Below are 15,762 nucleotides of genomic sequence, written 5' to 3' on the forward strand. Positions count from 1 at the left end.
CAGTAGAGGCTCCATGAGATGTAGTCATATGTGTTGATTGTGGGTGTTTTGAAAAGAGTGCATTCTGGGCTGCTGAGGGTGTACCTCATCTAGGAGGTCTTTGGGGTTTAGGAAGGTTATCTTTAAGTACCTCAGCATATGTGGGTCTGTGTCTGCTTTGTACTGTGCATGATGGATGCAGTGTGTGGATACTACTGACCACCTGATTGACATTAGGAATACTTTTATGGGAAAGCTTTGTCTCCAGTCCATCCATACCATAACCCCTTTTCCCATTTTTGTACATGGAGTCTAGGTGGTGGTACTTCAACAGCCATCTAGAGCCAAGGTTCACACTACCTGGTGGCAAATCCTGCCGCAGCTGTTCTTGCAGACCACACACTTGCATGCACACTCATGCCCATGACCAATTTGGTGTCCACTTCATCTACTGAATATCTTTGGAATGTGGTGGGAAACAACACAAACACAGGGAAGACATGCAAATTCCAGAGAGAAGGCACCTTGACCAAGAATTAAACCAGAGAGCCTGTTGCTGTGAGGTGTGTCTGTGTATATACATATTTGCAAAACAAATTATGCAAGGGTTGTACATTCTGTGATCATGAACCTTTATTTGTGTGTCGAACAGAATTGAGTTGTCTTACCACAGCTTCAAACTGTTGGGATACAGTGCCCCTTTGCTACTTCTCTCACCAGAAGCAAAACAGTAGCACCAATCACAATATGTGAAGTAGGCCACAGGCTTTTTGGTGATCAGGGGTCCTGTCCCAGATGATGCAGGGGTTGTAGGCTTGTAGCATTCCCTTAGATGCCTTGAATTGCAACCAGAAAGTTGGGAAGGCCCTACACTGATGGTCACTGCATAATCTGAGATGGTCAGGAATTGATGCCCTATGTTCCTTCTCTCAACAGGAGCAAAATATAAACACAAAGGACAGTCCCACCTTTCCTCCTGTTTGGTGCATATTTTCCAAAGATTTTGATGGATGGTCAAAAAGGATTTTTGAAAGCTGTCTAGGGTGCTGAGAATCTGCCTTTTGACAAAATAGGCACAATGACTTGTGACTTTGGTAGATGTGCCAACTAGGCCTGGGTTACAAACTGATTGCTGAGAAGTATGTTACCTAGTACAGGCTTGACTGTCTATTCTAAAGCTCATTTTGTCATGCATACCCCTCCTTTAAATAAGCCAATCAAACATCACCCACAGGTGGGGGACTCCAGTAGTTCCAAACCAACCTAGCCATAGACTGGGAGTATGCCAATGTAAGAAACGGATCTGGAGTATACAAGCATGAAAGCACTTATCTCAATAAAACCTATAAAAGGAAAGGTCTGGAGTCTGTCTCTCAATTTATTCTGTTTTCTAAAAGTAGTTATTTGGATGAATGATTGCTCAAAATATTTGGAATCTCAACAGTCCTGTATTGGAATCTCCTTTTAAACAAGAGGAAAGACGCTCTTCTCATCAGACTTGAGTTGGCTGTAAAGGGTCGAGTCTGACACATTTTTCTTCAGATTATCAATGTGGCATTTTGTTCAGGCTCCTCATCTGAAGTATGTCATAAAGTGGATTACAAAACAAAAAAAAATAGAGCATAGTTTGGCAGTTGGAAAGACACTTTTTTATGTTGGCGTTACATGTCCTAAGAAGCGAGAAAGAGAGACTATCCATTTTCAGAATCTGCTCCATTTCTATGCGCAGTCTGCAGCATACTTCTCAACTTTCTAGAGTTTCAGAAAATATCCAGATAATTGCCTAATTATTTTGTCTTTCTTTCCTTGGACATCTCAAAGATATTAAATTCTTCAGACTTCATATCTTTCAGAAAGGACATAATAATACATAATCCCTTTATTATTTCTATGTTTGTAAGAGCAAAATTCTTCTAGTCGGAAGTGTATGAAGATGCAAATACTGGGTTAATTTCAGCATGAAAGTTCATATCTGCATCATTTTTGTTTCCATGGTAATTTAGTGTTCAGATTATAATAAAACCCCCAATTGCAGATCATTTGACAGATTGAAAAATGTTTAGGTGTCTCTGAAGAAAGCCTTGGAAAAAACAGGCTAGCCCAAGCTGTTTTGGGACTGGCAAACATTCTATAAAGGGAAGTTACTGTGTGATAGATGTCTGCAGAGCAGCAGTCACTTTGAGAAGGTAGGCCTGGATGAGTGTCTGCCTGAAGAAAGGAGAGAGGGAGAAAAGGCTTCTAGATCACCCTTTGGTAAGGATCTGTTTTTGGGGCACCTTCTGCCTTGGGCCATCCAAAAATGTGTTTTTATTTTTTTTTATTTATTTTTTTAAACCTTTAGAAGAGAAATGAAACATGATGCCATTGATAAAACTGATATTGCCTACCATCCCTAAAGCCAGCAAGAACTGCAGCAGTAGTAAGCGGCCCATTTATAAAAAAAAACATACCAGAGCAAAGCAATTTGGCCACAAAAAGAACTATCTTGTATGGTTTGCCAATAGGATCAGAGGAAGGCATCAAGGGAAGGGGACAGATTGAAAAGTCTGCAGTGACCAAATAGCCACCTTATTAGTACTCTGTATAACCAACATCCATCTTTTTCCTTTTCTCACTCATTTGTCCAACCTCTTCAGCAGCAGGCTGATTCTCTTCAATGACCATTTGGTTACACCTGACATCTGATTAGGTAAGGAATATTATCTCTGAGTTGAGCCATTTTCCATTTTATAGGCATACTCATAGCCCCGTGGGACCACTTCCCACTCTATCAGTTAATTGCTTCTAGTAGTTTGAATAGATTGCCCTGTCTCAAGATAGGAAGGCTATGGCATTACTGAAGACTCTTCCCATGGGCCTATCTACAGTAAAGATCATAAGAATGGTAAAATTTAAAATATTCAGTGTACAGATATTATTTTTATATCTATTTCTAAGGTTCATTTTAGTTACCTTGGTTCTAAAAGCTGCCAACTGTCCACATCTTATCCATGGGTGATTCTTTAGGTAGCAGGCATTTGCAGTATGTGGCACTCCTATCTGGAGTTTCCACATGATAATGAGTGATTCCTAAATGCATGGCTTTGGTGTTTGCCAGCGGTTGCATCCAAGCACCTTCACTGGAATGTTGGACCATCTTGTTTTTTTCTTGAGACTCCTAAAATCATCAGCAATTGTTTTAATAGTTGGGCCCAGAAGTACTAGAAATAGTAAATCCACATCATATCAGCATTGATTCTGATGGTTCCTCTTGTATATCTGGTGTCTCTGGTAGGAAGATTGCTGTTCCCTCCACATCTACCGGAGTAAATTTCCAAGAGATACAAATGGAGCTCAGTACAGACAACTGTGTCTAGTAATTGGTTGGGTATTATATAAACAAGCAAGGAGGCATTCTGTTGTGCCACTGAACTCTGATACCTGGAAGTGTAGTTTGCTTTGCATCTACAACTAAGCCACGATCAGCCTGAAAATATGGTGACACAGATGAACTAATGCAAGTCCACCTTCATCAGCTGCTACTGGAACTTTACCCAGAATAATTCTGGTTAATCATACCCTGGTGGAGTTCAGTAAAAGTAGACTTTCTTTCCAGTGCACATGAAATTACGAGCTGCAAATATGTTTTTTTCCTGGATTCTTAAGCTTGGATTTGGGCAGTGGATGTGCTGAGCATATACCGACTGAAAAAATCCTGTTTGTCCTTCATCCTTCTTGGATCCATTTTGGTCAGGTAACTTGTCTTCCTTACTGTCTGGGTGGCTAAGAAAGAGCCTGGTCTATACCCTTGCACATTAGTGGTTTACAGTGTCCAGGGTTGTATTGCAACAGGAGGATTTGTTTCTACTTACAAAAGGTAATTTCAGTGATGTAAAAGTTGTGCTTTGAGATTAGTAAAGGCCATGTCCAGTGAATAAAAAGTATGCATTATTTAAAATGAAGGCAAGTCTGCATGGATCTCCTCAGGTTAACATCTTGCAGCAAACATGAACTGAAGTCTTGAAGATATTGCATGGCCATCAATAAGGTCTGTGTTTGGTGTATTTAGGCATAGTTTTGAGTGTATTTAGGCATAGTTTTGAGTGTATTTAGGCATAGTTTTGAGTGTATTTAGGCATAATTGTGAGTGCATCTAACCACAGGTCCTGCATCTTTCCTTTTAATCTTTGTCATTAAAACATTAAACATTGCTATCAAAAGAAGACAGTGTCCTGTGCCCTTTAAATTATTTCCTGGAAAAAGGTTGGTGACCTTTACGTTAGTCAGGAGAGTACTAAGTTATAACAAAGTCCTGTGCGGAGAAGCATGTATGGCTTTCCATAATTTTCTGGTTCAAGCCCTCCTCTGAATAGAGTCTCCGATTATTGCCTTTTACAATCGGACTATTGAATGCCCACACTCTTCTTCCTTCTGATGGATGTATGCAGCATGATTTATATCACCAGGACCAAAGATGCTGGATGAACAGAATCTGTACTCATTTTCACTATGCTAGCCAAGTCTCCATGCAGACTAAGCAAGATTTTTTTAAGGATTCATGAACTGTCTTTTTCTTTATTGAAAAGCTCCAAGCTGTTGGGTCCCGGTTAGGGCACACTCCACTAACCCAGCTGCATTAGGGCACACTCCACTAACCCAGCTGCATTCTTTTAAAAAAAAAAAAAAAAAAAAATGTTGGGTCAGAGCATATGTGAGATGGATACTAGGGCATTCACTAGTGCATTAAACTGTACCTATAATCGAGGAGAGCTGTGGTTTGCCTCCAACCAGGCAAATTCAGTACTGCTTTAGTACTTGCATGCACATTCCATAACATTACATTGTAGTGATCAGTATGATCATAATACACCTGTGTGGGAAACTTGTCCTAACAACAGATACTATAGTAGGCAATAGCTTTTGCAGCTCCTCAGATGCTAAATAGAAGGATGGGCATCCTGTCTGTAGGTGGTCTCCCATCCAACTTGGATTAGTCTGCTTGCAGGCCAGCTTTCGCCCACACCCCAAAGAGTATCCACTCTTAATGTTTTCCTAATCACTGCTATAATATAGTGTGCCTCTTTCCTTGCACAGCCTGTCTTGGTTTGGAGTTCCTTCCAGTTAAGGTCACATACTACAGCAACACTGAGGCACTGAATCAAAGCCTGCTCGATAATGCTGACTTTTTTTGTCCACGTTCACATCTACCTTCTAAAGGGGTGGGATTTGCAGCCATTTTCATACATTTGTACGCTTTGCATCACAGTATGTATTTGTACGCTTTGCATCACAGTATGTATAACTTTATTCAGAAATTTTCTATCACAAACCCAGCTTTTGTGGGATGTATTGAACAGTTATCGTGTAGGGAAAATATACCTGAACTGCAAAATGTAGCTTTCTTTGCAGATGTAAGTGAGATTACAATAATTCTTTTGTCTCCTCTCTTTAGGAATTGATCAGCGCTTTTATTATGGTAAGCTTATTTTAATTGCCCTTATTTGTTGAAACATAACAAAATTGCCATATTAGATAATGAGAGTATTTCTAATGAATTTTTTGTCCTTGACTAAACTGGTATAAGGTACAGAGCATAACTGTGCATGTTCTAACAGACTGAAGATATGGGCAGGCATACAAGTTGTACAGTGAGTGAGTTGGTGGAAAGAAACATTCAGCCCCCTTGCAGAAAGGGAAGCAAAGTCCCAAATGTGCTAATCAACTGTTGAGCAGCTGTATGTGCCACATGAATGATTTAACAAGCTGGGAATCCCTGACTCGGGTAAATTTGTTTTGAAATGGCTTGCATTCCATACTAGCAAATTTGGACTCCATTTTTCTTTTCAGACAAACGCACCACTTTAAAGCGGAGTATTCAAAACTTAGACTAGTACATTCGAGGGCCACAATCTCAGCTTCAAAAAAATAAGTAGCCCGTGTGGTGAGGAACATAGTGCAGTACTTTATCAGAATTCCTAGTCTGACGGCTGGTTGAGGCTTAATGGCCAGGCATTTGAAATACCTGCTTTGAGATGGAAATATTTAGTGGGATCAGTGCTCTGTTCTGGATTCTAAATCTAAAAAATTTAGAAGGATCACAATGCCATTACTACATTTCTGGCATTTCTTTTGAAAACTAGCTTCTACTGTGGTGTTGGTCTACTTGGATGTGGAAGACCTTTTATACTATATCCATTTAATTAGAAGACAAAAAATATTTTCCGTACACCTGTAGTTGTAAGAATGGAGACTTTAGTGAATCTCAGAATTTCAGAGGTTGAATTTGGACACTGTATACAAGACTGGGCCACACTGTGACTGTACTTGCCTGCAAGCTGCAGCAACTCTGAGCTACTACAAAGTATGGAATGTTGAATATGTATCCTGTATCCCATCTGCTGTGGGATAGGGGCATTTTCACACTGGTAAATGGCAATTGGCTTTCAACCCTATTTACATTCAGGGGCAGAATATTAAGGCTTGCATTCTGTGGTAAAAGAAAATGATGAAGCAAGGTATAGGTGTAAATTATCTAACCACCCAGTAATCTCTAGTAGAGTTCTCTTCTCTAGTAGAGTTCTCTTTGGTACCAAACACTTTACACTTCTGTGTAATCACAGTAAGGAAATCCTATGAGTAAGCATAGAGTTACTAGACTTGCATGTAAGTTAGTGTTATCAAAATTTGGATCCGGTCCATAAGCTGTGGTTAGGCATGCATTCCAGGGACCATTGAGGAGCCTAATCCAGATTCCAAATTTGCCCCAAGTCCCTGCTTGGTTAAGTGATGGGCAAAAGAGGACTTGGGGAATTGAAATTGCTCATTAATGTATTGGAGTCTTAATCTTCAGTACTAACAGTTAACAGTATAAGCAGACACAATTGATGTGACGGGAGTCCTGCCCTTGATAAGATGATGAATATTCCAACACAGATAATGTGCAGAGGAAGTTGAGACTTGTTACTGAGAAATGTAATGGTACTTCAGAAAGAAACCGGCACCACTACCTGGGAAAGGTGTATGTATATGCTGCAGTCTGTTAACATTTTAACAGTGGCTAGAAATTTTTGTTGGGGTATCCCTTCCAGTCGGTGCACAAATAAGAATGAGTCCGTCTTCATGTTGGTCACTGTTTTTAAGGTAAAAAATAAATGTGCGGCCTTATTTTGTAAATCCAGTAAGTTGCTTAACTGTGTCATTTGAAGAAAAAATGCCTTATAGTTCAACTAAACTATTTTTAAAAACCTTCTTGCAATGTTTGCTTTCCTAAGTTATTTACCAAGGATGTCTGTACAAAAGTGTATAAAGTTCACTTACGAATCTTTGCTTTATTTAACCTTGTGTCCTGTGACCTGGTATTTGCACCTTATCAGACTGATACTGGATACTAGTGTGGGCATCTCTCAAATTATCATGTTTCCAACATAGCCAGCATTTGCTGACTATGCTGGAAACAAATAACTGTGTGTTCCAGTTAATTTACAGAGGGATATCTTGAAGATGTAAAGAAGTTTAAAAAGGGCACTGCAGACTAAGGGTGGGGTTCATAAACCTGTGCATCCTGCACACAAAAGCACTTTTAAAATGGGGTCTCACAGAGGTGCAAAGCAATATGCATTGTGCAGTATCCAGGCCAGTGTTGCGCAACTGCTTGGCCAATTTATAATGGAGTGGGCAAAATAAAAGTGTACAATTCAAAACTGTTTGAGGAACCAGAGTTCACCACTGGAAAGTATTGCAAGGTGGAAACCTATGAATGCTATTGGAATGTAGGTAATTGCCTAGATATTATAATTGTAATATGTGACAATACTGTAAAACCAACAGGTTATACAAGGACACTGCTAACACTCCACAAGCTCTCTCAATTTTGCCATTTTTAAATGTAATTTTTAGTCACTACTGTGATGTACAGAACCACTTAAAATAAGTCAACAGGATGCTAAAATCAGACCTTGAAGAAACCCTAAATTTTGATGGAAGAGTAAGAGTTGCAAACAGAATTTTTATATTAAAAATACATGGCTACTAGGAAAATTTATTTTTCTTGTCTTAAAGTCCATTTAATATAAGAATTTATGGTGTAACCCAAATTATGGAAAGTAATTAATGTGGTTAACTTTCTCGACCCCCCAATTCCCGAAGCTCTTTCACATGGAATTGAAGGAGAGAGCACAGATCTCTATCTAATCCTTCCAAGGAAAAAAAGGAGCTTTACCTAGGTTCATCATAGTTAGGACCTTGTATTAAAATCAACTTGGTCAAATGCACTGAAGTTACGAGAAAAGACTGATTTGCAATGACTATCCCATTGGAAAAAGGAAAGTAATGTATTTTCCAGCTGGATTAAAAATAATAATATTTTCAAGGTGGTCCTAAACACTTCAGTCTTAAGACAAAGCCATTTCATACTTGAAAACCAGCAAAGTCTTTTTTTTAGAGCCTGTGGACTGGGCTGGTATGACCCTTAAAAACACAACCAAAGATCTACATGGAAAACTGTTGTGTTAATTGTTTTTAAAATCCCAAGTTTCTTTATATGTTGGCAATTGAACGTACTTCACATAATATGGTTATTATTGCAGCTCTTTGTAGTAGAATTTTCTACTCTCCCTCATCTATGTAGTGCATAGATTAAGAGATGCGAGTGACGTTTTTTTCTTTCTGCACTCAATATATTAATTCTTTGCACTCAATATACTAATTCTTTGGTCAGAGAGTTCCTTTTCTACTTGGTTGTATGTATCTGTGTGTTTTATTTATATATATATATATATATATATATATATATATATATATATATATATATAAAATGTGTGTGTGTGTGTGTGTATATATGTATGTATATATATATATATATATATATATATATATATATATATATATATATATAATTTTTTTTTTTTTTTTTTTTTTGGTGGGGCTTGATTAGTGAGGAGTATGGACTTTAAGTTTCTGTGTCAGATGGTCTTTTTTTCTCTCCCTTTAAATTTAATGGTAGGTTACATTTAAAAAAAAAATAATAATTCTTTCTTAATGGTGATTCCATCTCCTCTCAAATGATTGCAGCTTGCATCCTGGTACTTGAATATGAATGTCACTGTGTGAACCCAAAATGGTGGCACCCTTCACTAAAACTAAAATATAAGCCGATTTTAATATATTTTACTCAACTTTTTAGATCATAATTTTAACAATGAAAAAAACTGAGTACTAATATAAGTAAATAAGTGATTCTGGTTAGATGTGGATTATGCGAGCTGCTTTGTTTGGAAGGTACTGGAATTCTCTTGTTTTTTGTTCTGTTTTATTAGAACCACTACGCAAGTCCTTGTAGCCTAAACCAAAGTAAAGATGATGGTGGTTATTTGGTGTTTGGATAGTATAACAAAGCATACAGCTGTGAGTTGTGAATGACCTTCATCTTACTTATGTTTGTATGCTGAGAATGAGACTATTTCACTTACCTGAACTGTAATTCAAGTTTATCCATAAAATGAGGAAGTTGTACTTGGTCAGTGTTCTGTTAATGAAAAATATTTTAAAGGTTTGTCAATACTCATCTTCCTGTGTGTATTTTGGGTTTATCCAACAAACAGTTCATCTAGTCAGCTAGATTCTCTATCCAAAATGCTGTTTAGTGAACCTTGTGACTTTAAAGCCTATATTCATAGGCGTTGTGCTTTTTGGTATGTTGGTAGCTTATTATTTACTGTTTTTCATTCTCAGTGCCAACTACCTCTCACTACCTTTTCTTATATTCAGCAGTACATTTCAGTGTGCATTGTTTTATTTATCATTAAATATTCCACACTGTTTCTGTTCTCTCACTAATCTCCTCCAATTAGTCTTGTATTGCACCCATATGCTTGGGGTTTTGTAGTCGTAAGGGGTTCTTCTGAGTCTCCAAAACCAGTTACCTTTCGATCTCCATGATCGACAAATGTGCTATACTATTGTCATTGTATGTTTATGTGCATCAGTGGACAGATTAGGATTCTTGTATGCAATTTCACCCATACTAGCAGAAAATTAGTATTTTCCTTATAGATTTGAGATCAGACTAATGCCTTCAGTTAATCAGTTCTAGAATTTGGCAGGCTTTTATATGATGTAATACTTCATTCATTGCTCTCAAAGTATGCAGAAGCAGCTTTAAACTAAGTGATTAAAAACGAATGGTAGCAATGCTACTTTAATCTCTGCTTCTTCAGTTCTAGGCACCATACATCTGTATGTGTTGTGCTTATGTGATTCTCCGTGATAGACATGAAACTTCAGAATGTAAATGTAGTCACCTCCTTTCTTATTGGTTTTGACTTTGGATAGAAAAAACAAAAAAAAATAGAAACAGGGAGGCCTAGACAGATGCAGAAATTTAGTCTATTTTTATAGTCTTGGCTGGGGGGTTGACAGAAGCAGAAACTGATACTGACTGCAGATTATAAATTTCAGACCTCTCTTGTGCACACTTTTTTTTTTTCTCTCTCATATATAGTGATAAACTAATAAACATCAGTCATTTTGTTTTCACCATTTTTATAAGCATCTTTTGAAATGCACAAGTATTCTCGTTAAATCTAAACATTGACTTTTTATTAAGGTGCTTCTTATAATAAGGTGCAGAAGCTTTTTCATCACTTCAAAGGACAGAAAATGTTTGTTATCTGGAGTTAAATGGAGTGTTCTCACACTGCCATAGAGCTAGCAAACAAAATGCTGCAGTTTGAGCGAAAGCATAGTTAGTTTCTTTAGTGAATACATGCATAAAACACAAATGCGTTGAGATTCCAGTAAATGGTAATTTTATAGTAACCTGTCTCTGTTTTCAGCTGGGAATAGGGCAAGCCAGATCCTGCCTAGGGGCCTCTATTAACTGAGTGGATGGCTTCATTGCTCTGTAGCCCTGTCAATCACACAAACATTACAGCACTTTTACTGATGCACAGTCACACATGCTAAACACATTGCATTCATTAATAAAAAATGCAGTGTTCCTTGTCGAGTAGAAGTAGAATGCCAGAATGCATTATATCACACAAACCTGCATACAATTTAGTTGGCAGTCATCATACAACATGTTTTTTTGAATACAGGTGAAATCTGGAGTGCATGGAGAAAATTCTTATGAACATAAGAAATTCTGTCATGCTTTGAAGGTGCCCTAATTTGAGCTGAATCAGAGAACGTCTTGCTAGAAGTTGACCACGCTACAACGTTATTGTAAGATTCTTGAAACTGCAGTCTTGTAATTACAATATGGCTAAGTAATGAAGTCTCTTGTCACCTAACTATATGCATTAGAGGAAACGCTAAGTTAGTGGGTATTACTGAGATCATTATTACTTTGTGACATTTATTTTAACACCCTACCTATTTGGTTTACTAAGATATCATTATTGTAATACAAGTGTGTATTACTAGGAAAGAGTTCAAAACACTGCGATTCCCTGTTCAACATGAAGTGAGATGAGTAACAGTTGTGTAAGATCAACTCAAAGGAAACAAAAACCCTTTTCAGTGTGTATTAGTAGTCAACCTACATGAAATAAGCCATATAGACACACTAACCTCCTGATGCAGGAGATAATTGCAATAAATTTATTACAGAAGATGTTATGTATGTTGCATCATAGTGGCCTTTTTCAGCATTAGAAATGCGTGGTATGGGTAAAATGGAGTGCACGCATAGTAATATTCATAATTTTATTTTACAAGCAGACTCAATGAATTTAAATTTATGTAGTGAACCTTCAATTCATTCTTAGAATTTTCATATGAAAAAATATAATTTTTGGTGTTTACTGTGTAGTAACATTTACATAGTTTAATAAAGAATATGAAATATTATGAAATATTAGTTCCAACTTCTTAGGAGCAGTCACTTTATGGAAGTCGGTAGTCATGTCAAAAATAAAACATATTTGTTCACGCACTGTAATTCTTTTGAATAGACAGATGTTTTACGATTGTGAATGCATATTGGTTTAGAGGAGTTGCAGTTAAAGTTGTTGGAGACTATTTAGAAATGTATTTCATCTAAAATGTAAGGTGGTCTAATCCTAGCAGGTGACTAATTGCATATCAGTTAGGAAAAAAAACTCAAGTACTCAGAGTGAAGGATATCGGCTGCTGCTAAATTAATTAAAATGGACAGAAATGTTGCATCTAAAACAGTGTCATTTGCTGAAAGATCCCATGTTTTGTACACATTTGTTTTTGGAACCCAAACAAGGATATGTAGAGATTCTAATTTCTCTAGAATTACAGCTTAGGTTAGATAGTGTGAGGTGATCCCATGTCCATAATATCATTTGACATGTTTCCTTAATTTCCAGAATCCCATCTTATTTAACTAAACAGCCTAATGTAAAAGACTACTATGCTTTAAAGGCACACAAAAATAATGTATATGGAGTTAAATAACTATTTAGTTAATGATATTCCATGGGATTATTTAAAGTTTATATTCATCAAAAAAATGTAAAGATAAAATGAATGGGACAAGGAGTTTTGATAACTTTTTCAGAATGGAGCCTTTCTTAAGAATAACAATTGTAAAGGACATAACGGAATTAACAGAATTAAATTCATATGTTACTACCCTTAAGTGTGTGTGTATGTATATATGTGTATATAAATATATATATATATATATATATATATATATATATATATATATATATATATATATATATATGTGTGTATATATATATATATATATATATATATATATATATATATATAAAATCAAAATGTATGTTAAATTTAAGAAACTGAATAACTTTTTATCAGATATTGATACTAACCATTTTAATAATTATAAAAATACACTGTATGAACAGATTAATAAAAATTATCGGATTCATTAAATTACTTGGTTAAACATATTACTGTGAAAATTTAAAGAGCAAATTAGTGCCAGGTACTGAATTCATTGAACAAATTTCTTTCAGATACATTTTTAAACATAAGCTATGTCTATTGATTCAAAAAGAAAATGATATTCCATCCTTATTAGTGCCTCCTATTTTGAAAGAAGGGAATTATACAGAAAAGTGTGCCTGTATCTCACTTTTTAACCCTGATTAATAACATGTCCATTACTGTCAGTCAAATCACTAACTCAAGGAGGTCAAACTAGTTTTATCTCTGCAAGGAAAGCGGATGATAATAAAAGGTTAATTTTATATATTTTGCTGAAGTAAATAACTTAAAATTAGCTGTAGTTAGTCTTAGAAAAAGCTTTTGATTGGCATAATTCTGTATATTTGGGTGTATTCCATACCAATTTTTTATGGTAAAATCTGTGTCAGATCTTAGGTTCAGCCAAGTACATTTTTAATACCAAGACCCTAAGATATATAGATACTAAACAAGGTTGCCCACTCTCACCCTTACTCTTTTGCTCTTGTTACTGAACCCTTTGCAGAATACACTAGAAACAGTGTGAATGTAGGATTTAAACTTAACCGTATATCAGCAGTATGCAGTTTAAATGTTCAATTGAATATTTTAAATTTAATCTGGCGCATAAATGGATTATGATAAAATAAAAATTTTGTACTGGTTTAGATAAAACTCAAAATGCTTAGGATTACACTGTTTCTGGAAACTGTACTGTTTAGGAAATGATGAATCTTAAATGGAATACTTTTGAAACAGTATTAATAAAAATATTACCTAAAATGTGTATTCACGACAGAAAAAATGTTCTTATGGTATCCTATAAAACTACAAACATCATTAGCAAACTATATAGTATCCTGGAAGAATAGGGGTATTGGTTTTGCAGACTTTAATAAAATTGATGATTGAAAATCTTCTAAATCTTTCTCCTTTGGGTTGATTTGCAGTTATGAGGCACAATGAAAATCAATTCATGAATTCCCTCTGGATTAAAGATTTATTGCTCTTACAAATGGGATTTTGAGAGTAAAAAGACCAACTTTAATTTTTGATTTGAAATTGGTCCCATTCAAGAAAGGTTTTCATTTTTAGCAAAATAATGTTTGCATGCTACCAAGTATAACGCATTTGGTTTACAATTGTTTAATTTGGGAGGGAAACAAAAAAACTGATGCTTGATTTTAGTGAAAAGTATTCTAAGAGCCTAATTTTCATTTATTAATGATGATTTAAAACCACTTCTAAGATGAATTATTAATTTGGGAAACATCAGAACTATATTTGTTATGATTTTGACCTCCTATGCAATAGATGTACTGTGTTTTCTGGAGAATTTTTACATGGAAATATTTTAGTTATTTGGCAGTTGTTATAAGGTATCTATAAAATCTGTAATATCTATTGATGTAAAAAGCTGATTGGTCTCATGTATTTCTCAGTTAAGATTTATTGCGATTGATTGATTTAAGAATTCTCTGAAAGCTTTGAAAGCTTTGATTTAATAATTCTCTGAAAGCTTTGTGCATCTGCCAACTGGGTAATATTACTGGGTAATTCTCCAGTTCCTCCATGTATCAAATGTGAATATTCTGTACTGTGGAACTTGCTTACGCTTGCTAGGAAAATTGCTATAAACTGGAAATGTTAATCTTTGCCAGATTTTTGAGAATGTATAAATGTAGCCAGTACTATATGCCAGAGAGAAATTCATATAATTTCTAATAAGAATAAATGCTAAAAAGACCATCTAAATATTTGGAAAATGCTTGGAAAGAAGAAAGCGATACTATTGTAGACCATGTCAATGGCAAAATCTGCAGTCAAAGATGCATGCATTAAAGCAGGGTCATGAAAATGAGCTATGGCCATGATTTTGAGAAAGGCAGAGACTGTAAAATGAGTTTGAGAATATAAATATAAGCTTAAACTAAAAATTGATTTGCAGTATTTAATCTACACACTGTAGAATGTAGTGATGTCTGAAGGGTTTGTATATTTAAGAATAAGAAATAGGATTAATTTCCAGATGGAAGAAATTGCAAATGCACCCTTGGGTTGTTTGACCTTGGCCCGTTTGAAAGTGTTTGGTGTGAATTTGCATGAAACATTTGTCAATTAGATAATGTTCGGTCTGTATTTATTTAGTTGAAATACAGATTTACTGTCTTGGTCTGTTTTACCAAGAGTGTCCTATTCAGACTGATCCAGTATACTAGTTCATGAAGCTCCACATGATGGAAATGAGCAGTTAAAGGAAAACTTCACCCCTTAACATTTAATATTTACATTTTTAGTTTCCAAAGTTCTTTTGTGTCTAAAATCACCTTTAATGTCCAGTGCTTAGTTAGTGGTCTTCATTTCCACCTGATTTCATTAGCAAAAATTTGAATATCCCAGCAATTTTTTTCTAATTTGATCTGAAGTTGCTTCAGAAAGGAATCTCAGCCTACATGAACCAATAAGTTTGAGTACAGATTTGTCAGCTTTTGGCAAGACCGTTTTATGATGTAAAAGTTAACAGAGTGATTGATTTTTAATTTTGGAGAAACCATATAAAAGAAAAAGGTATGTTGTATTGCAACACTAAGTAAATAAACTCTCATATTAATGTTTTGGCCAGTGAAATATTGTAATTTGCTAAACTAGAAATGACGCACAGTAACTCTGTACAGACTGCTGCAGTTTCTCGTTACTAGCTGGTAAATTTGTCAGTTATGACAATGTAAAGCTGACAACTTTTCACACACCTTAAAGGTGGAAACTAGACTTTGACCAATTGGATTTTAGTTCTGTATTGATTTTGCAGGTACATGACAATGAAGAAAATGGCTGCAGATATTCATAAACCCCTGCATCTTTTTGTATTTTCGAAATGTGAGTTAAATGCTTGCAATT

At 35.6% G+C, this 15,762-nt stretch overlaps 1 protein-coding gene across 2 annotated transcripts in view; it reads left to right on the plus strand.

Annotated features, from left to right (window-relative positions):
- Nucleotides 1-15,762, plus strand: part of LOC122809171 (FXYD domain-containing ion transport regulator 3-like) — a 240,474-nt gene that overhangs the window by 71,970 nt on the left and 152,742 nt on the right. For both annotated transcript variants that reach the window (XM_044080460.1, XM_044080461.1), the window contains exon 5: nt 5,411-5,434. In XM_044080460.1, coding sequence (XP_043936395.1) covers nt 5,411-5,434 — 24 coding nt within the window. The remainder of the gene's footprint in view (nt 1-5,410; nt 5,435-15,762) is intronic.

This window comes from Protopterus annectens, chromosome 8.part0 (genome assembly GCF_019279795.1).
Source record: "Protopterus annectens isolate FY-2018-M chromosome 8.part0, PAN1.0, whole genome shotgun sequence".
NCBI classification, from domain to species: Eukaryota; Metazoa; Chordata; order Ceratodontiformes; family Protopteridae; genus Protopterus; species Protopterus annectens.